The 21,247-nt window shown below is 39.0% G+C and overlaps 2 protein-coding genes across 4 annotated transcripts in view; one reads left to right on the top strand and one right to left on the bottom strand.

The window, feature by feature from the left end:
• Nucleotides 1-5,782, bottom strand: part of LOC129186356 (signal transducer and activator of transcription 1-alpha/beta-like) — a 21,582-nt gene extending 15,800 nt beyond the window's left edge. The window contains exons 1-7 of one of the 3 annotated variants that reach the window (XM_054784558.1): nt 5,726-5,782; nt 3,344-3,477; nt 1,840-1,972; nt 1,661-1,762; nt 1,506-1,589; nt 1,387-1,435; nt 1,221-1,312 (exon numbers count right to left, since the gene is read on the bottom strand). In XM_054784558.1, the coding sequence (XP_054640533.1) occupies nt 1,221-1,312; nt 1,387-1,435; nt 1,506-1,589; nt 1,661-1,762; nt 1,840-1,972; nt 3,344-3,477; nt 5,726-5,752 (621 nt within the window). In that variant the 5' untranslated portion in view covers nt 5,753-5,782. Of the gene's footprint in view, nt 1-1,220; nt 1,313-1,386; nt 1,436-1,505; nt 1,590-1,660; nt 1,763-1,839; nt 1,973-3,343; nt 3,478-3,865; nt 3,984-4,627; nt 4,758-5,725 lie in introns of those variants that run through there. The other 2 variants (XM_054784567.1, XM_054784576.1) reach the window with 2 other exon arrangements.
• A 305-nt stretch (nt 5,783-6,087) lies between these two features.
• On the top strand, nt 6,088-15,502 carry tcea2 (transcription elongation factor A (SII), 2). The gene is made up of 10 exons (XM_054783743.1): nt 6,088-6,272; nt 9,996-10,058; nt 10,357-10,462; nt 12,164-12,263; nt 13,329-13,456; nt 13,546-13,603; nt 13,771-13,924; nt 14,065-14,211; nt 14,304-14,375; nt 15,196-15,502. The coding sequence occupies exons 1-10, from the start codon at nt 6,204-6,206 to the stop codon at nt 15,202-15,204; spliced, it is 906 nt and encodes a 301-aa protein (XP_054639718.1). The 5' UTR covers nt 6,088-6,203; the 3' UTR covers nt 15,205-15,502.
• The last annotated feature ends 5,745 nt before the right edge of the window (nt 15,503-21,247 follow it).

Genomic DNA, 21,247 nt, shown 5'->3' with positions numbered 1-21,247 from the left:
TCTTTATTATTGATATTGTTTTCTATATTTGGTGGACTTTGAATATTTTGAAGTGCCAAAGGGGTGAGTTTGGGAAGATCTTGGAACAGATTAGGCTATTTACATGTATTTTACGCTTTGTATAACATAAAATCCCTATAGCATAAAGGTTCTCGGAACGGATTATTTACGTTGTAAGGGCGTCTACTATATATATTTAGACATGAAATAACACCCCTACAGTCACCTTTACACTCGTACTATCCAATATAGTAGACATAATAGCAGAAAATAAGACATTAAGACTCGTGCTCGTGCGTGTTGCTGTAAATGTGTCCCAGTGGAGTGGACAGGAAATGCTGTCAGAGGTTCAGAGATGAGTTTTAGCTTGGCGTGGCTGCAAAAGTGGCATGTGTTAGGGTATTATTGTGCCTGTTGTGAGATCAATCAAACCTGCAATAAAAGCCTGTTGTTCCGCAGATCAAGTCTGGTGCGTGTGTGTCTCACCCAACATTACAATTGCATTACCGACACCTCGTGATCAGTGCAGAGTACTACATACCATCACAACATCTTTCAATGCGTCTTCTGAATGCCTCATATTTGCATTTTACTTCATTAGTCCTTTTTATGCTTGAAAATGCTTAATTTAGGAAAAACATTGTTTGCCACTGTGGCGAGGCACGACTGTATTTGGATTTTCGTGATTTCTTATCGGAAAACTTTATTCGGTTTTTGTATGATTTGGTTTTCGTCTGACCTTTTGGAACAGATTAATAACAAAATCTAAGGTTCCACTGTATATTTTCAATAAAAAAAACAGCCCGCATCTCAGCTTTGTGTTATGGGTGACAAAGCGTATTATTACTGTATTATTATGATTATTACTATTATTAGTAGTATCACTATTATTAATATTATCATTTCAACTTTCCCCTGTTACATCATGCCTTTTTTGGTCTTTAACATACTAAGTTAGGCCTGCAAAATAAAAAGCGCGCCAGTGACAAACCACTGTAGAATGACCGAAGGACCATCTTTCTGGAAAAAATTACCTTAATTTAAAATGAAGACACCTATCATTGCCTTCTTCCACCCAAGACAAAGAATCGGTTCAAATTGGCCATTAAGAGCCCAAAATTAGTTGACACTGACATTTTTCCCATAATGAGCGCAGGTAAACTTCTGAACTGTACGTTTTCCATTCACGGTGAGGCGCCATTGTCGTGTTGTGAACCAACCTGTCGCATGGCGTTCAGCTCCGAGCACATCCTACCGATATTCATCTTCTCCGTCTCCACCTCCTTTGGCGTCACGTTTTTAAGTTCCTTCTCTACACAAACACAACCTTTTACTCACTTCCTTCATGTATAATTTTCATGTCTTAGCCACGGAGGCAGGACTCACCCCCGGTCCTCCACCTCTCTTCCAGATTTTTCATGTCTTGATTCGCCATCTGAGAAACACATTGGACATGTCAACAAAGTCAAACCCTAAGCGGAAGCACACGGACTTGAAAGCGTCACCTGAGCTTGGTCCCTCATGATCTTCACTTTTCTGTCCAAGTTGCGTTTCTCCACCAGCATGGCTGACATGGTGGCCTCACCTTCCTGCAGAATGATATCGTTTTAGTGGATTTATAAGACCAACACAAGTTTAGCTGTGTTTGAATCCATTGTACTTCTACTATTGCACTCTTTGCACTGGCAAGGATTCGGCGCTCATCCTTCAGCTTTTTTGAGATGATCCTGGCCATGTGGACCGGGTCTTCCTGGAATGTTTCCTGGAAAGACAGTCACATAGACAACCAGGTAAAAATGGCACATTCCACGTGGAGTAGAATACCCAGCTCCTTCTGACCTGAAGCTTCCCCTTGATCTTGCGCAAGTTATGTTGCTGCAGCAAGTCAAAGTGGCTGCGTTGGTCGTCCATCTGAGCCAGGAGGTCATGAAAGCGAATGGTGGCCAACGATTCATCATCTGACACAGAATCCCTGAGGATTCCAAGACACAGGTAAATCCACTAGCATGGGTCAGGAGGTGACAAGTTACCTATTCTGTCTAGCGCACTGATTTCCCCAATGTGCTCCAGTTTTTTTTCTATGTCACTTTTACAGTATTAAATGTTTTAATTGGTGCAAAAATTTGTATTTATTTGCTTCAGATAATGCATCTTTTGTCTCATCTTGCAGGGCATTTTATATTAAAGGAAGAGGCTCTTTAATACACAGGGGCGGTCACGAGACAGAACACTTACTTACAATCACAACGCAATTACAAAAATGACAGCACAACATGCAATAGGTAAGTAAACGCACATAGGGCAACTCCTATTACTATGGGGAATAATAAACAACAACCATGTTTTTTTTTAAATGTAACTTGAGCAACTTCTTACGCAACGAGTGCCGCAAGGCATGCTGGGATGCCGGAGTTGGTGTCCCTTGCCACATCGCGGTTCGAATTTTGCTCTATCACAATTTTTCAAACATATATTAATTAAAGAATTATGCAGTTTTGTGGTTGAATATGGCATATTAATCAAAATACAGCTAAATTAACTTAAAATACAAATACAAAGAATTAAACAGCCGCATTAAAATTGTGAAAGTAGCATTCTACATTGGTCACTGGGTGTCTGTAATTGTTCAGTGAGACAAGCACCAGACTTAATCACCAGAAAAAACGGCTTTTATTGCAGGTTAAAATTCTCAGGCACAATAATAATAATAATATTCATGATAACATGACAATCATAATAATAATCATAATAATAACACAAGCTACTGTTGTGGCCGTAATTCAGGTAAAACTCAAATCTGAACCTCTGACGTCACTTCCTGTCCACACGTCCGGAAGACATACAGGTATATTGCAACAGCACGTCTTATTTATACCATGGTTTATATTCTGTGATTAGACATACTACATTGGGTAATTCTAAAGTAAAGGTGACTATGTGGGTGTTAATTCAAGTGTAGAGGGCTCTAATAATGTTAACAAACGTATTCAGAAGGTCATAAACAAGTTTCCCATGCCATAACTACGGCAATATTCTATTTGTAAATAAGGAATCTTACTTTGTGGCAATTTACTTATCACGATCGGGTCTGGAACCAATTAACCGCGATATACGAGGTATTAAAACTTGCAGCATTTCTCTCATACAGGTGTTTTGGGGCTTAGCATGGGTGTGTTTTGGGCATTTGCAGCATTTTTCTTTTTGTATTTGTTTTAATGCTTTATCTGCTTTCAGCATTTTAGCTTTCATGTGTTTTATGGTGTTTGTGGTTTTGGATCATTTCTGTGTTTGGAGCGTCTGGGCGTTGTTGCAAGGTATTGTAATTAGGTTGGCGTTATCTCACCAGTCGATGCTCTCAATCCACTCGCTCAGGCGCTGTCTTACTTCCATGGGGAAGGAGTCGTCGTACAGCTGGTCTACTTGCTCCAGGTACTTGGGATCCTGCAGCACCTGAAGCTGGGCCCACTGCGTCATCTCCTGAAGAAGTGAACAATGGTGAGATTGTTACAGGGAACTCCCTAAATCAGGGGTGTCACGTTTGCCCCGCATAAAAATACAATGAGATATAATATTAGATATTACACTAATAAGAATTTGTTTTGCCACCTATAACACAAAAGCTATGATAGCTTAGCACATGCCTTCACTGGACTGCTTTTAGCATATTTAATGTACAAAATGTATTAAAGTGTTCTGTGTTGGTGGAAAAGGTTTGGACACCCGTGCTGTGGTTCTGAAGAAAAGAGCCAAATTCACAGATAGAATCAACTGTTCCAACAAATCAAGCTATAAACACCTAGCACGACGCACTATAGTAGTACCGCAAATTTACGAATGGCTTATTCCAGCAAATTCAGCAAGTTACCGTTTATAAGTAAGAGGCAGCTTGGTTTGATCCGTGAATCTTGTTCCTTTTTCTGTTGACTGTTCTTGGTGACTGTATCCGTCAAGACACATTCAATGTGTTCCTCCCTTCGACCAAGTAAACCAATCACCACCCAGAATGTACGACAAAGTCCCGCCCACTGCTTATGACAGCCAATCAACTCACCGAAAGCCGACTGTTCCGGCAGGTAGAATGTTTACGGATAAGAAAAACCCAGTTGAGATTTCACAGCCCAATTTGGAATATGATCAGGTTTTGTGTTTAACAATTTTTATTTTTTAAATAATTCAAATTAAAACAATAACAATAACTTGCCGGGGGAGGGTATATCATTGGTTGAAACAGCCAACGTGACCAAGTGGTTTCCGAGAAAGCGGAAGAAGCATCTGACTAAGAACCTAAACTCGGGGGCATGCCGGGATACGTTCCTTGGGGGTGGGGTGTAGCGTGGGGGGGGGGTTTGATTGTGTGATTTATGTTTTTTAAGTGTGCAGGAGTAGTGGGTGCATAACTTGCAGTCAGATGTCTGAAGGGCTACACGACTGTGCAAAGTTGGGGAACCACTGGACGCAGTCTATTTGACATGTTATTACACTTCAATGCCCCTAGATAGCACTAATGTGTTAAGCATTAGATGACTGCTGTTCGTTGTGCCAAGAATGTTGCCGCATTCTCTGCAATAAAGATACCAAACAAGATATACGTTTCTCCCTTTTAGTTGGCATATGCAGATATACATACATCCATTTTCTTCCGCTTATCCGGGTCCGGATCGCGATTGCAGCAGTCCAAGTAGAGAAGTCCAGAATTCCCGGTCCCCGCCCAGCTCTTACATTTCCACCCCGGGGGCGTTCCCAGGCTAGCTTGTGTGAGATAAACCCACTGATCTGTATAATATATCTGGATAGCTCATACGTCGCACGCCGCAGTGCAAGCCGCTGAAGCCACAGAGACGCCATCTTACCACTCACATCTTGACTACATTCGCACAGCGTACATAGTGTACAAAGCAGATGAAGAGACTCGCAGAACATCTATATTTTAAATTAAAAAGCGGGGAGATTCTCCCATTCCTTCAAGTAACGCAACCTTCGTCCCTTAAAAACGAGTTGATACGTTATTCTCTATCTTTTGGCTATATTAAATGTACTTTTCCCCCTTCCAATTCTCATTGCCTTTGGGACAAAATTCTACTCTGCACCCTGGTTCAGCACTCCCCTATAGCAATGCGTAGTTTTACTCCTCTAGAAAGAGATTTTAATTTTAACTGCATATCCCATCCCTTTTTTCCACTAAAATCCATGGACATGATCCTTTACTTTTTTTTCTTACTTTCATACAATTCACTATGCTCTCGTCTGAACAAAATATGAATCGTAAAAGAGTGACTTTGGACAAATTTTAAAATCATTTAACATTTTGATGATTTTTTGTTTGTGTTATTAAATAGAAATAACCTCTTTTCTGATATAAACATATATTTTAACAAAAAACACAGGAGTAATATGTAATATAATATGTAATAATATATAAACATTGGCTCCATATGGGGGTTCATTTGAAATTCGGGTAAAAAAAAACAAAAAAAACGTATCTTTTAAATATTTGCAAGCAACCGCAAATGATTTAGTATTCTAGTCGCAGTTGTTTGTTTACATATCCCCCACGACCCTCTATGTAAAGCCGTTATGACTCAGGTATGGTATGATATCGACAGAATTTTTAAAAATGATCATGAGTCCTTTATGACTAAGCTCAAGCACACCTGTTGTGCGAGGTTAGTCTGAAGACTAACCTTGCATTTAGTGTGAGTGGGTAGCAAACTAACAACAGACTTACCAACTCACAAGTTCTCACATAAGCCATTGTCCGAGAAGTGTTTCTTGCGAGTGGCAATATGGCGGCCGTGGGCTCACAAGTCATTGACCAATGAGCTATCCAGATATATAATACAGATCAGTGGATAAAACCTACCAGCGTGAACTGGGTCTACCCCGGGGCCTCCCAGAAGCGAATATAAAGTAATGCTAGTGTTAGTAATAATAATAATAACTATAGCATTTTATACGTTTTCTTACAAACAGAAGTTTAAAAAAAGTAAATGCTCCTCACCGACAACTCGCGCTAAAACCGGAACCCGGACGTTGACTACAAGTCCCAGCATGCCTCGGGCGAGCAGCACCCGGCACAGACAAGGGTGAAGCCGCAGCTGGACAGCGTGCGAGGCTGTCGGCATCCCATAAGAGGACACGCCGCGGTGGACGCTGGTCCTCTATGGAGCTGCCGCAGATGAGACGCCTGTGAGAGTGTACTTGACATGGCCAAGAACCAGGAAGTCGAGCGTATCGCCAAAAAACTGGACAAGATGGTCCACAAGAAGAACACGGTGAGTGAATGAGTTGGTGTCCCTCTTTGATATCCCATCACTCTCAAAAAATAAAAGCTGGAATCAGCAAAATCTCCGTCACAAAGACAACAAAATCTGAGCTGTGATTGGTCCAAACAATTGTCACTTAAATGACTCGCACCTGCAACCACTTTTAACAGCGCACTAACTACGAATAGCTCTTTTAAATAATTACATATATATTTAGAGACACAAACAATTTTTAAAATAAATACATTTCTGTATTTTGTTTTATGTGATTTAAATAAAAAAATAACCTCAACAAGAGACCGTCAAGGAATTAACTAAAAACGTATTAAAATGTTTCTGTAGGTGTTTTATGCTGTCAACTGAGTTAGGACACAGTAAACTTAAATTGCTATTTAAAATTTAATTCAGAAAATTCATACAGCGGGAATGTATTTGTCAGAAACACAAACAACGATGGACCATGGAACAATGGCCATTTTGTGAGGAGGGGGATGTCACATTTCAGTTAAATCACAGCACCAATGTCATTTTTATCGCAATAATGAAGAAATGGACAAATAGATTCGGGACTACCAGTTCGCTCTTGCTCATAAACACACAACGCACCTGCTATGAGAGAGAATAAGACAACGTAGCAGGAGGGATCGGTGTTGCCAACTTAGCCACTTTCTTGCTATAGTTGGTGAGCATTTAGACCCGTCTAGATGCTCTTTGTGACAAATTTAAGCAGGTTTTTCTGGTATTATTGGTCACTTGCTGCTCTTCTCGACGAGCAGCGGGTGCTGCTCTGGGCTCCTCTTCCCATAGGTGGCTCAGTCTTGTTTGTGACCTTAAAAAACACAAAAAGAAGCAACCGAAGAAAGTTCATTTACTAATTTAATTCATCTTGAACGTGCACACAAATTACACTGCACATCACATGACACATTTCACAGTTCCACATGTCCAAAAAGGAGTAGAAAGAAACAAAGCTTATTTAATCCACTTGTTCAGTATACAACGGACTTAATGATGGTAATAAATTGATAATAGCTGATTAAATAATTAACAGAGACACACTTTGATCATGAGTGAGTACAGAAATGAAGAGTTAGTAGGTCGTTTTTGGGTGTTATTGTTCGCTTTATGCATAGTTTTAGCTGTCTGAAAGTTTTATCAGATAAGCAAATTTTAAGAATTGTGATTTTAGGAATAAAGGGTTTGGATGTTCCCTTTCAAGCGACATTATGGATTATCCTAGCTGACCTTTTTTTGGAGCACGGTTAGTGAGTGCATTGCCACACAATAAGTTAGATATGGTAATATCAAAGAGCAGTAGAGAGTATGGAGTGATTTTTGGTCTAGAATAAATTTAGCTTTATTCATTATTGAGGTATTTTTTGCCGCTTTGTTATATATTTTTAATGTGAGGTTTCCAGTTAATTTTTTAAATTTATTATTTTATTTTTTATTTCATTTATTTTCATTTAAGCTGTCAATGTCTTAACGCCGTCCATTTGTATTTGCATATTTACACTTACCAAATAGCATTATTTTAGTTTTACTTGCATTTAGGGATAGTCTATTATCGAACCATCTTTTTAGTATAGTTAATTCCTCTGTGATTTTTTTTTTTTTAAACTAGTTCCTGTGTGCTATCTCCAGAGCAGAATGAGGTTGTATCGTCTGCAAATAATACCAGTTTCAAGTCCTTTGTGACTTTGCAGAAGTCGTTTATCTATAAGTTGGAATAGTTTTGGTCCCAGTATTGACCCCTGGGGTACACCGCACGATACGTTCAAGCTCACAGATGTACTGTATATTGTCCTAGCTTCACATAGAGCCTCCTTTCTAATTTTGTAATTAGGATATTGTGATTAATTGTATCAAAGGCTTTTGTCAAATCCATAAATACTGCAGCTGCGCACTTTCTACTGTCCATAGCATTGGTAATTTCCTTTGTATTTTCGAATAAATGTGTCCAACCTGTTGTTGAATAGCTTTTCAATGATTTTTGAAAATTGGGGTAGTTAGGAAACTCGTCGATAGTTTGTGAATTGATGTTTACCTCTATTTTTAAAGACTGGAACTACTTTATCTATTTTCATTTTGTTAGGGAATTTACCAGTCTGGAATGATAAATTACTGATGTTTGTCAGCGGTTCTGCGATCTTAATAACTTTTCCATTTTCCACAACGTTTCCATTCCTATTTGGTACGGCCAGTTGATGTTTTTGCCTTACATTTATTAACAATATCAATGATTTCCTTTTTTGTTACGTCAACCACGGCTGATTCCTCTTCTTTTGCTTATTAGATACTTATCTCAGTGGACAGCGTTTATCGTAGTAGTAGTAGTAGTAGTACTTCATATCCGTGTTAAAGTTTTCATATGTCTCATCTATGTCATTCTCACTGTACACGCACTCCCATCCTTGTTTTTCTAGATCTTTCTTAAAGTTGCTAATACTTTCCTCTGTATGTGATCTTTCGAAGGTCTCCATCTTCCCTGTTTTTCTTTTTATAGTTTTCGTTGTATACTGTAAACACAGGAAGATGATCACGTATGTCATTAATTAGCAGCCCACTAGTTGTATCGTTATTAAAATCATTGGTGACTACATTATCAATTAATGTTGCACAATGATCTGTAATCCTACCTGGTCTGGTGATTTTAGGATATAGACTTAAACTGTGCCTTGTATCCATAAAGTCATCTATTCTGGTTTTGCTTATTTGAATTCAGAAGATTGATATTGAAATCTCCACATCCAAAAATTATTTTCTGACTGATATCTGTAAATATTGCTTTGATCCAGTCCTGAAATATTTCAATACTTGACCAGGGGTGTCCAAACTGTGCCCTGTGACAGATTTAAAAGATATAATTAAACAAGAAAATTAACAAAAATTCCAAGAAAAATGGAAAAGAGAGCAGTCATTTTTTGAGAATAAAGTAGACATATTAGAATAAAGTCACAATATTAAATTGTAACATTACAACAAAGACATTTATGAGCATAATGGAATACTATGAGGGGAATTTTTTTTCACAATTTTTGCAATATTTGTAAAAAAAACCTGGAAAAATAGGTTGGGGGAAAAGTTGTGATATTATGAAACTAAAGTCAAAATATGGGAATGAAAAGAATTTTGCAGACAGTTAAAATATTTCTAAAATTGAAAAACAGCAGCAAAAATGGAAAATCAAGCAATGGAGAAAAAGTAACAACACGCTTTGTCACCTATAACACAAAGCTGAACTGCAGGCCATTTTTTTTTTTATATATAGAACTTGTTAGCATACCTACTTTAGCATATGTACATCTACATAAACACTTAAATGCACTTATTTGTCTTTTTTTTTTTTTACACTTTGAAGTCATTTTTCATTTTTTACACTTGTTATTTTAATTAAATTTTTGTATTTTTTTTATAGTTAAGGCATTTTCATGTTATCTGTTTCACTTTTTTTTAAGTCATTTACATTTTTAGTTATTTTAATTTTTATTACATTTTTTATATTTAAGTCATTTTGTTTAATTTTTTTTTTACATTTAAGTGTTATTTTTTTCTCGCACTTAAGTTAAATTTTTTTTTACAATGCTTATTATTATTATTATTATTATTATTATTATTAGTCGTCTTTTTTTAACACTTAAGTCATGTTTATTGCTATATTTATTTATTCCTTCATTTATTTATTTTATTGATCTTTTTTTACACTTTTTTTTTTTTTTTTTTTTTTTGCAGGACGGAGCGTTGGACCTGCTGCGGGAGTTGAAAAACATGACCATGTCTCTGGAGACTCTGCAGGTTTGACACTTGCGCCACCTTTGCCCTTCTCTGGTTTTCAACAAGGCATTTCACTAGGTTTCATTACGTAAACGACCGTTTTTCAAAGTGCAAAAATTCAGATAATTTGCACTGTCAACATAAAACACATCTACAGGCTGCGAAGTGCTTGCCACGCCAACAGGTGGCACCAGTACTTTTCACAGTAATAATAACAGCATTTAAGCCAATTAGAAGCCTGAAGAAAGTCCATTTGAGGAAAAGACAGATAACAATGTATACATGGAGTAAAAGTTAAATGTCATTTGTGTCTTTGCAGTCCACTCGTGTGGGGATGTCTGTGAATGCCGTAAGGAAACAAAGTCCAGACCAGGAAGTTCAGAATCTTGCCAAAGGGCTCATCAAGTCCTGGAAGAAATTAATAGGTACGTCTTTGTGTGTGCAGAACCTCTGAAGTCTCTTCTGGTTGACTAACTATTTGACAACTTTTTCCCCGTCGGAACAAGTGTAAATAGAAATAGTCTGTTACAGGCTCAAACTGTGGCCATTTTAAACATTTTATTAAGTGTACAGGCACTCGTGAGGCATGCTGACATCATACAATGCGTCTCGAGGCATTTTTTCTCCAATATTTAGGTCCAATTCTGAATTGTTTGCCGTCTGGGGCGACTTCAGAGGGTCTACTGTACAGCGGAAACTCTTTTTTTGTCATTAATTTGTTCCAAAAATCAAAACGTACAAAAACCAAGGCCATGGGGACTACAGATGGAAACTATCAGTTGTGCTATAATCTGGAATATTTACATCTGTCTTGGTTGCATGTCCATTAACTCGTTCAATACCAAAGGCGTTTTATTGGTTTTTATGAACCCCAACGCCTGATCCCAAAGATGTATTTACACGTCTTTTCATGTGTTTTTTTTTTTTTTTTTTTGCATGAGAGGCAAAAAGAGGTGATGATGCAAGTGCACGCAAAAAGATGTCACTGGTAGAGCAGTTTTCAGCCATAAAAGCGGCCACAAGGCAGAAGTTCATTTCATAAGAGCTCGGCGTGGATCTTTTGCATGTAAAAAAAAAAAAAACACACTCGACAGCAAGGGGAGGAAGTGAGAGAGCATGGAGGAGTGTAGCGTGCAGAAGGCTACACGGTGTAGGGAAATTTTAAAGCATGTTTGTTCCAAATGTGAAAACTGCAAATAGTTCATAGTGTGCTATTTGTAAATAAAATATTTTGATGTAAAACAACCTTTTTTTGTGTTGTTTATGTTGGTACAGTTGTTCAGATATTTGAGCTGTCACAAAAGCAAAACATTTGAGTCAAAGTGAAAGTTGTACTTGAAATGTATCTTTTCACAAAAAACAGTTTTTCTCCCTTTTTCTGTTTGAAACTGATATTTTCCTGAAACTTATCTATGTTCTACTGCTGATAGGCGAGAATCTAATCTTTCTTTTGGTAGGTTCCATGTTTATATAGCAGCCATAGAACACAATATTCTGTGTGCCTTGAAAGATCAGTCAAAATGGTCTAAAATGGCCGCTACTGAAGGGGTTGAATTTTGAAAAATGGCCGGGATTGAATGAGTTAATATGCACTGTCCGTCATACAAAAGAAATCAAATAGTGTAAATCCAAATTAATTTGAAAAATATGAACAAAACATTTAGTTTTATAGAGAATTAGTTTTACGTGCAGAAATGATTATTAAAATATACAATCAATAATTTTATAATTTATATTTATTTGTATAATTTTATGTTTCTGTTGTATTTGTTTTATTTCATGTATTTTATCTATGTATAATATAAAAATAAATGAGGAATGGATGAGAATTTATTGTTGATGCATACTGACCGTATGTCCTGGCGAGATGGAATTGAATGATTCTCACCTTCGTCATCAAATTGCTGGCACTCGCAACTTTGTTTGGCCCCATGGCTGGTTATTTAGCAGTCGCACGCAATTAAAAAAAAATACAGTGGTCAGCAACACGTGGGGTGCTTTGTTCGGGCACTCGATTTCGTGGAACGATACAGTACAGGGCAAAATTTTGGACGAAACCCTGTACCACTTTTATCTTTTGACATCTCTACCTCTGTACTTAAACACTTTTGGAATATGTGTGTCAGATGGCTCTGAGGGGAAAGCCGAGGAAAAAGAGAAGAAAAAGGACGGCTCTCCGGTGAGGACGTCGTCCACCTCCAAGGACTCGTGCAGCAGTGAGAAGAGGTGTGTCGCGTGGACTGTCACGTCTGATTGCCTGCTTACGGTCTAATATTACAGTATTTGACAACAAAAATAAATATTCTGTCAAAATTAACAATACATTTAGCAAGAAAGATTGTCTTTTTGGTGTTTAAAAAACTATTTCAATTTTGGTCTTAATCTGGGACCAACATTTTGAAATGGTCATTTAAATTGTGACCCACTTAAGTCATTTTTAACCTTTATTTGTATTATTTTTTACATGCAAGTCATTTAAAATTTGTTTACATTTATTTTTTGCAATTTTTAAGTCATTTTAATTTTTATTCATTTGTAGTATTTTTTTTTTTGTTTTTTACACGTATGTTTGTTTTTACACTAAGTGAAGTTCCTGATGCTAAAAATATTAAATTTGTAATCATTTTTGCTTAATATGATATAAATATTTAAACAAGTAAAAAAAATTAGATGTATAAAAATATTAAATTATTAATATTACAAAAATAAATAAAAAAATAAATATAAATGTTTGGGGGAAATTTTTAAATGTTAAAACAATTGTAAACGTGCATTATTTCCAGGCTTTGGCGGGCCACATAAAATGATACGGCAGGTCACCCCTGCTCCTTGAGTTTGACACCTGTAACATAAAGGAGCAGGGCAGGAGGACTCCAACATTAGCTATGTAATGCTAAGATGCTAACGTTACGCTCTCATTTTAACAGCAACATCCTGCTAGGTTAGCATATTTGCTGAAGAAAAACGATTTTCAGCGAAACCTTTATTTATTTATTTTAAACAAAGCTACGAAGTCCCACAAGTCTACAAGGCTTAGATTTTTAATGTATTCATGAGTAAAGCATTATAATACGTCAGGATTACAGTATATTAAAATTGTCAACTGGGACCAAATCGGTCCCGAAGGTCAAAGGTGTGGGCACTGTACACCTTGCAAAGGGGGATTAAATTAAATGAAATAATAATACAATTGTTATTCATAATAATAAACTAATCTAAGCCATGTTTAATAACATTAGCCTTAAAATGTTTTTTTAAGATATGCAGTGAAGCCTTTTTTTTTCTCTGCAGTAAGACTAGGGCAGAGTCCCCTCCTGCCCCGCCCACTCCGGTCACGTCCTTTCCGCCCATCCCCGTCACCACCGACAGTGTTAGGAGTAAATGTCGAGAGCTACTGGTGGCGGCGCTCCAGACGGACGGTAAAAATGAAAAACCGTCATAGGAATGATCAAGAATTCTACGTATTAACTTAGTCTTCAAATGAAAATGGACTCACTTTTTGTTCCAGACGACTACAAGACCATCGGAGTAGACTGTGGGGATCTCGCGGCGCAGATTGAGGAACATATCCTTTTTGTTTTTCCCCATTCTTAACCTATAAAGCCTATAAAAACCACAAGCCAATGTTAGCTTAGCATCTTTAGCATGGGGAAAATAGGATATGGAGTATAGGGATACAAACAGTAGTAGTATTGCTCAACCAAAATGTCCTTGACGTCTGGCGGTGCTCACAGGTTTTTGAGGAGTTCAAGTCGACAGACGTGAAGTACAAAGCGCGTTTACGGAGTCGCATCTCCAACCTGAAGGACCAGAAGAACCCGGACCTGCGGCGGAACGTCCTGTGCGGGAACATCTCTGCTCAGCGCATCGCCTGCATGACCTCGGAGGTGCCTTTGCCCCGCCCCTGCAGCTCGGACACGCCCACTTTTCTGAGACATCACCTGTGTGTGCGTGTGTGCGTGTGTGCGTGTGTGTGTGTGTGTGTGTGTGTGTGTGTGTGTGTGTGTGTGCGTGTGCATGCGTGTAGGAGATGGCGAGTGCTGAGCTGAAGCAAATCAGAGAAGCTTTGACCAAAGAGTCCATTCGTGAGCATCAGCTGTCCAGAGTGGGCGGGACGGAGACGGACATGTTTGTGTGCAATAAGTGTCACGGCAAGAGCTGCACGTACACACAGGTGTCCATACACACACACTTTTAATAATATAGGCTGTCAGCAGTGGCCGCATGGTGTGTTCCCATCTTCAACTACGTGTTTTTCTTTTCAAGGTGCAAACTCGCAGCGCAGACGAGCCAATGACCACCTTCGTGTTGTGTAACGACTGCGGCAATCGATGGAAGGTAAGACCTTTTGTGCACGTTTAGTTGGTTTACTCTTACTGTGGTGGACTTTCGTGGTGTCTTTATAACAATAATAATGATAATAATAATGATGATAATAATAATACTACTACTAATAATAATAAATTGTCATTCTAACCCTTTTGTAAAAATGCCAATATCAAATTATATTTGTGTTGCTAATTTTATGTTTTTTTTTTTTTTTTTTTTTTTTTTTTAACCCCCATCAAAAAAACAAAAAACCCAACCCAAAACAAGGTAGTTCAGTTTTTGTCTTATATTTGGAATAAGTGTCAACTTCATGATATTAAATTAATCGTTTATCATTAATAATTTCAATAATAAACAAAATAGATAAACCGACATGGTTATACTGGAAAACAATGTAGAATTATTTGTAGTGTTGGATGAGGAAAAAAATGGTTCCAAACACGTTTTTTTCTTTTTTTTTTTTTTACTTTTAAAATAAATAAATTATTTTCGAAACAAAAAAGCAGTTCCCATTTCTTTTTTTTTTTCCCCATTAAAAAGAAAACAAACTCTGTGACGTCACTTACCAGCTCTCACCACTTGATGGCAGCAGAGACCAAACATTGTTTTCGTTGGTTTTAAACGGCAAACTGTAGAGTAGGTTAGAAGATTAGTAGTAACAAAATTACTCGAATTACATTTTTTAAAATACATTTAATCTAACTATATCAAAAGAAATGGGACATAAGTTTGTCACTAGGAATGAAAACACCTGTATAAAAATATATATATATTTTTTTCAACTGATCAAATCTGTAAAATTAGATGCAATCTTGCGTTTGTCTTTCAGTTCTGCTGAGCAGCGAGGTTTTATTCTGCCCCCATGACGTCAAAACCCACAGCCGCCTTTTTGGTTTGATTGCTTTATTTTGTAACTCTTCCCCAAGTATATTTAAATAAACGTGGATGAGAAAATGAAAATGAAATATTTGGAGAGGATGTGCGGGGGGAGAACATTTTGTTGCATGGAGGAGTAAATGAATTGGTGTGTGTAAATGTGTATATAGAAAAACAGTTCTCCAGTGGATGAGCTTGAAAATCCCATTCGAGCTTCTTGTTTTTGTTGTGACATCATGCTGTGCCCATTAAAGTCCCCCCTGGATTCATACAACATCCTGTGTCGCACCACGACTCTTCACTCTAGACTTCCACTTGCCACTTTTTGGGGCATTTTTAGGAATGTATTCTAAATGTATATCATTTTAAAATGATCTGTATATATTGAAATTACATTTGAATTGAATTTTTAAAACATGACATTAGATTATTTGATGTTGTTAAAAAAAAATTTACTTTTACTTGTGCTGTTTGAATTAAAAAAAATTATTTATTCTTAAAATGTATATTAAATATTCAATTACATTTAATTTAGAAAATGTCAAAGTTAAGGTTATATTTTAAATAAAATAAAATTTATATTACATTTAAGTGTAATTAAAAATATATATATATATATATATATATATATTATCACACATGGTAATCCAATATGGGAGGAGATGGCATTAATGAGGATGGGCGTGTACACCTTGTGGATAAATTGTGTGTATTGTGTACACACAGGACGCAAACAGCATACATTTTTATAAATGTATTTATATATTTTTAAAATGATGTATAAAAGTTACATTTGAATTGATTAATATATACAGTGTTCCCTCGCTACATCGCGATTCACCTTTCGCGGATTTGCTGTTTAGCGGATTTTTTCAGTGCAATTTTGAATATTTTTTTGAACAGCATATGAACTCCATTGAGTTCTGCGTCCTTGTGGTGTATTGGAGCGATCTATCGGTGCTCTGTTGCGTGTGTCTTATTGTATTTACTACTGCTACCAGTAGAGGGTGTTGTGCAGCTCCACATCGTCTGTGTTCACGTGCCTGTACAGCAATTATAGGAACACAAAGCAGACCATAGCCCGCCAAATATGGCGCCACGACCGTCCTTACTGGCTAAGGGAGAACCCGCCCATTGTGTTCTGGGCGTTTGGCTGTAGACCAATGTCAATCAATCTCCTTCGTGCTGTCGCTAGCAAACTGCAAGCTACATGAGCTGCTTGCTAACTGCCAATAAACAATAGTAGTAGAAGAAGAAGAAGCTAAACCGACTACATGAATCTTGGGTTCGAGGAGGAGGACAAGGATACAAAAACGCTACAGCCGACCGGCGCCTGGAGGAAGCACGGTCAGAGCAGTGAATACGGTGATCACTTGACTTATTGTGGCCAATCTAGTAGACTGAAAGTTCAAATCTCGTTTTTAAAATGTGAGAAAATGTTATTGCCTGTCTGAGTAAAGTTTATTTTGAGGGGTTTTCCAGCCTTAAAACATAATTGTAAACAAATACAGTTGGCTACTTCACGGATTTCACTTATTGCGGATATTTTGGGAACCTATCCCCTGCAATAAATGAGGGAACACTGTGTGTGTGTGTGTGTGTGTGTGTGTGTGTGTGTTTTATCTATATCCTTTTCAATGTAACCTTTAATTTATTTTATTAACATAAAAAAATATATATTTTTTCTTTTTTAATTAAATTGCAACGTTTCTATATCATTTAAAAGGTTACCTTTCTGTGGAGGTCCATGTCCGACTACCCAGAAGGGTTTGAAGGAGGAGCAGTGATCGGGGTAGCGTACGCTGGCTCCTTGACGCAGCAGGAGCATAAACCAGGTTTTAGCGTGAACAGGTCGCACCGTACCCCACCCCTGCACCATACCAAGATAAGTAATGGTAGTGTTGGACATTTTTGCTCAATGACTCGTCAGTGTGGCGTCCCTCAAGCGACTAAACAAAGCTTGAATGCGTACGAGTTCGCGGCATACGCCCTCTTCCTTGTACTGCAGACCGCACAACCCGCCTACTGACAACCTTGCTCATCAATGCTTTTTTAGTAACCAATGATACGGTGCAGATTTCACCAGTGTATTACATACGGGTGTGACCGTACGCCATAATAGTTCATTTTGCGTACGCAAAACCTAAAACCTCTCAGCTTCTTCCGTGATTTTTACAAACAAACTGCTGGCGGCTCATTCTCCAGTGACTAAAATTCTCCCAATAAAAAAAAAATCAAAAGTTCTGGCGTTATCTGTACACACCCCTCCACGTGCCCCCCTCCCCTATTGTCCGCCCCTGTGTGAAGTTGCTGTGGGTTCTGTCCGTCTGGAGACATCAAATATTCATCGCACCCCCCCACCAAGTCAAAGTCTTAAATAATTCTCAAAGAAGTGCGCCCAGAGCGAGTCTCTTTCATCCTAGGCATGCACCCTACCTGCCCGGCCGCCTGCCTACCTGCCTGGACAATGGAAGCCAAAAGAAGGGGGAGAGGGGGGGGGGGTTGGGTAGACCCTGAAAGAAACGGCGAGACGGAAGCGAATGTTGGGATTGAGTTCAGAAGTGAAGCTCACAAAGGCAAATTGCAGTCAGGACGTGTACATAAAGACGAGCGAGCAGCGATAGAAACGTTCAGCAAATTCACAATTTGAACTACTAGATGCTAAATATAACGTTTAAACGTCACGGGGGTGTCCAGACGTCTTCCATCGAGGGCCACATAGTGAAAAATGAAAGGATGCAACTTTGCCACTTGGTTGTTTTGCGTAGATCCGCTAAGAAGTTTGGACGTGTTTCAAGGGGCGGAAAAAACCTGCGTTTCATCGCTCAGGTAAACAAACATAGCGGCGTACGAGACGGCGGGCGTTTACCGGGATGATAGCCAAACACTTAAGGGACGTGTCAAGTGTTCGAGGAGAAAAGAAGAAGACATTTGGAGATGAAATGGAGAACTTGCAGAAGATGGGCTTCAGAGCTGGAGATGGGGATTGACCACACAGAATGCTAAGTGGAAATGACCCTTCAATTATTGTTTTCAATCATCGTCTTAATGAGCATGATGGGGTTTTTATAGCCTGTTTGATTGTATATGTGGTTTCTATAACGTGTATAATGCTTTTAGCCTTGTCGCTATCGTGGAATAGTGTTTACAAGACATGACTTACACTCTTGTCCCAACTTTGACGTAGTGGTCGTTCTTTGCGTTTTGTTTTTTTTTTTTTGCCCTGTGTACCGGCAGAGTAGCATCCTTTTTACCGTACTTTCAAGCCAAATACTTCTTGTAAAGGCGTTCCTTCAAAGCAGTCTTCAATGAAATGATCACTGCAAAGGACAGAACTGGAGGTGGGCGTCCATCTGTCTCTCGCTCTCTGCACTTGCTTCATCCATTGTTGTCTCAAGCCTTGGTCTTTTGGAAAAGAAAACAACCTTCGTGTCACTCGGATACTGTGAACATCCAGCAGCAGCACGTCTTGGCATGAGTACTATTTTGATGAAAAATGACGAGCTATCTCAAGGAGCGTTTCTTTACTCTGCTTTAGCTGAGAGGCGTCAGCCCGATGACGTCGCTTCCGGAAATGAGCCCGAGCTGAGCGCTAGTTCGTGACGGTTGTAACTATAAATGGAATGTTTGCGAATTTACCATTTCAAAAATCGAAATGTAGAACATGACTACAAACACTATAGAACATATTTAAGCCAAGTTGATTCATCATGTCGGGGACCTTTTTTAATATTTCAACTATATGCTACTAAAATGACATCTTTCCTCATAATGCTGTTATTCTCGTAAAATGGTGACTTTTTTCTTGTTAGGTTTTTCTCTTCATATTTTGGCTTTATTCTTGTAACATTACTGCTTTTTTTTCCCCATATTTAGATTTTTTCCATTTTCCAACAGTTTCAACTTTATTCCTGTAAATGTAGTTCTATAATAATTCCTATAATATTTTGACTTTATTCTCATAACATAACTTTTTCCACAACCTAATTTTCCCAAAAATTATGTTATTTGTTGTTTTTTGTTTGTCATCAAATTATGGCTTAAAAAAAAAGTCACTTTTCTTCAATATTTCAACTTTATGCTTCTTAAATGATGTTGGTGTCGTCATATTACAACATTGTTCTTGTAAAATTATGCGTTTTCCCCCTTAGATTACAACTTTGTTCTCGGAATATTTTGACTTTATTCGTCAATGCTGCTGATTTTTCCATTTTTGCTGGGTTTTTTTTGTTTTTTTAGTTGTCTTGTTAAATTTTATTTTTAGAATGTGCCTCAGACCAACAAAGAACACCCGTGGGCCGCAAATGGACCCCAGTCTGCACTTTGGACACCCCTGATCTGAAGGATGGACTGCAAGTGTGTTTTTCTAAAGTCACTTCAGTCGGCAAGTAAAGGTCAACTGTCAGGTAAAGGCTGAGAGTTTTGACCTTGGAACAGACGATTCACTGTTTCCTGTGGGAGCAATGTGAGCATCTGAATCCAAATAAAACCACATCATGGATGATCTCCTTGCCACAGTGACGTTGGTCCCTCTGGTGGCTCTGTGGCAGGTGGCGCCCCACCCCCGCCCCCATATGGCACCACCCACCCTTTGGTGCCCCAGCGTGCAGATAAGGGAATCAAACAACGGCCGTTTCAGAGAAGCGAGCGGGAGGGAATGGGCCGTGAAGGAAACGGGAGGTGATTATCTTTTATTATCAGCCGGGGGGAGCCGCCGTGGAAATGAACACCTGTGGGGAGGGGGCGGCAGTGCGTGGGGGGGTGATACTCAAGCTGTCGCCGATTGGCCCCGCCGCTAATTAACATCTGCATATGCAAACGAGGGAGTCCGTTAGGGAAATTAGGCAGGATGTTGTCCTCACCTGCGCCCCCGCCAGCGTCCATGAAAAAGTTTCCTGTGCGACAGGAAGCGCTCGTGGCGTTCACGATTATCTGTTCCAAAAAATGCATTTTAGTGCTTTGGACAAACTTTTTCCCCTTGACATTTGCTGACAGCCATTTTTCGTCGAGCCACGCTCCTGTGACCTTTCAGAGGGCGACCGTGACCGTGTTGCCGTCTCGCTCGGACTCATCCCACCGACCCGATATGCTAATGAAGCACCGCTGGCAGGTCTGCTGACAGCCTCTTCTTGTATCTTTCAGGACGAGCCAAGGCAGGTACGCTATTTAGCCAGAGTGCTGGAACAGGGCGGTGTGTCTCTTATACTTTTCAGAGGGGTTCAGTTCAGACGCATTGCAGGTCCTGGACAGTTAGCAAACAGCATTCTTCTTCAGGTTGCTTAATGGTGTCTTTCTAGTCCGGGATGTGGGGGAAACCAACTAGAACCCCATCTGAACCCTGAAAAATGGCAAGCAGCTCCACTCTTCAGAGGGGTCAATTTTGAGCCATTTCGTTGCGGGGAATTTTTTTTTTTCAGGTTGCATCAACTGACGGATACCTCCCCCAACTTTAGAGGGCCCAACAGGATCAAAAATTGTCATGAAGCATCAATTTTCAGAATGGGGTTCCTTTCTAGCCCAGGTAGTTTGGAAAACCTCCCATGTCATCTGGGGGGGTGCCATCAAGACCCAAAAATGGCAAGAAGCACCACTTTTCAGAGGGGTTGATTTTGGGCCTTTTGGTCACATTTTTGTTACAAAAACTAATTTTTCATTTTGCATAAATGGCACCTTTCTGGTCCACAACCTCATCTGATTCTCCGTCAAAGACCCAAAAATGGCAGGAAGCGCCACTTTTTGGAGGGGTCAATTTTGAGCCATTTTGTTGCAGAAGTAATTTTTACATCCTACCTCATTGAGGGCCCAACTGGATCACAAAATGGCAGGAAGTACCAATTTTCAGAGGGGACGATTTTGATCCAAGTTGCCCTCCAATGAGGTTGCTCACCCTAAACCGAGCCCCGACTCTAACCCCAAACAAATGCGGTAATCTTAGTCCGCATCCCCGTTCCAGAGGCCATATGAGCTCAGCCTGCCGCTGGCTGCAGTTACCTTGGACGCCACAA

Source organism: Dunckerocampus dactyliophorus, chromosome 1, assembly GCF_027744805.1.
Source record: "Dunckerocampus dactyliophorus isolate RoL2022-P2 chromosome 1, RoL_Ddac_1.1, whole genome shotgun sequence".
NCBI classification, from domain to species: domain Eukaryota; kingdom Metazoa; phylum Chordata; class Actinopteri; order Syngnathiformes; family Syngnathidae; genus Dunckerocampus; species Dunckerocampus dactyliophorus.
The sequence above is the reverse complement of the archived record's forward strand: the minus strand, read 5'-3'. Positions and strand labels throughout refer to the sequence as shown.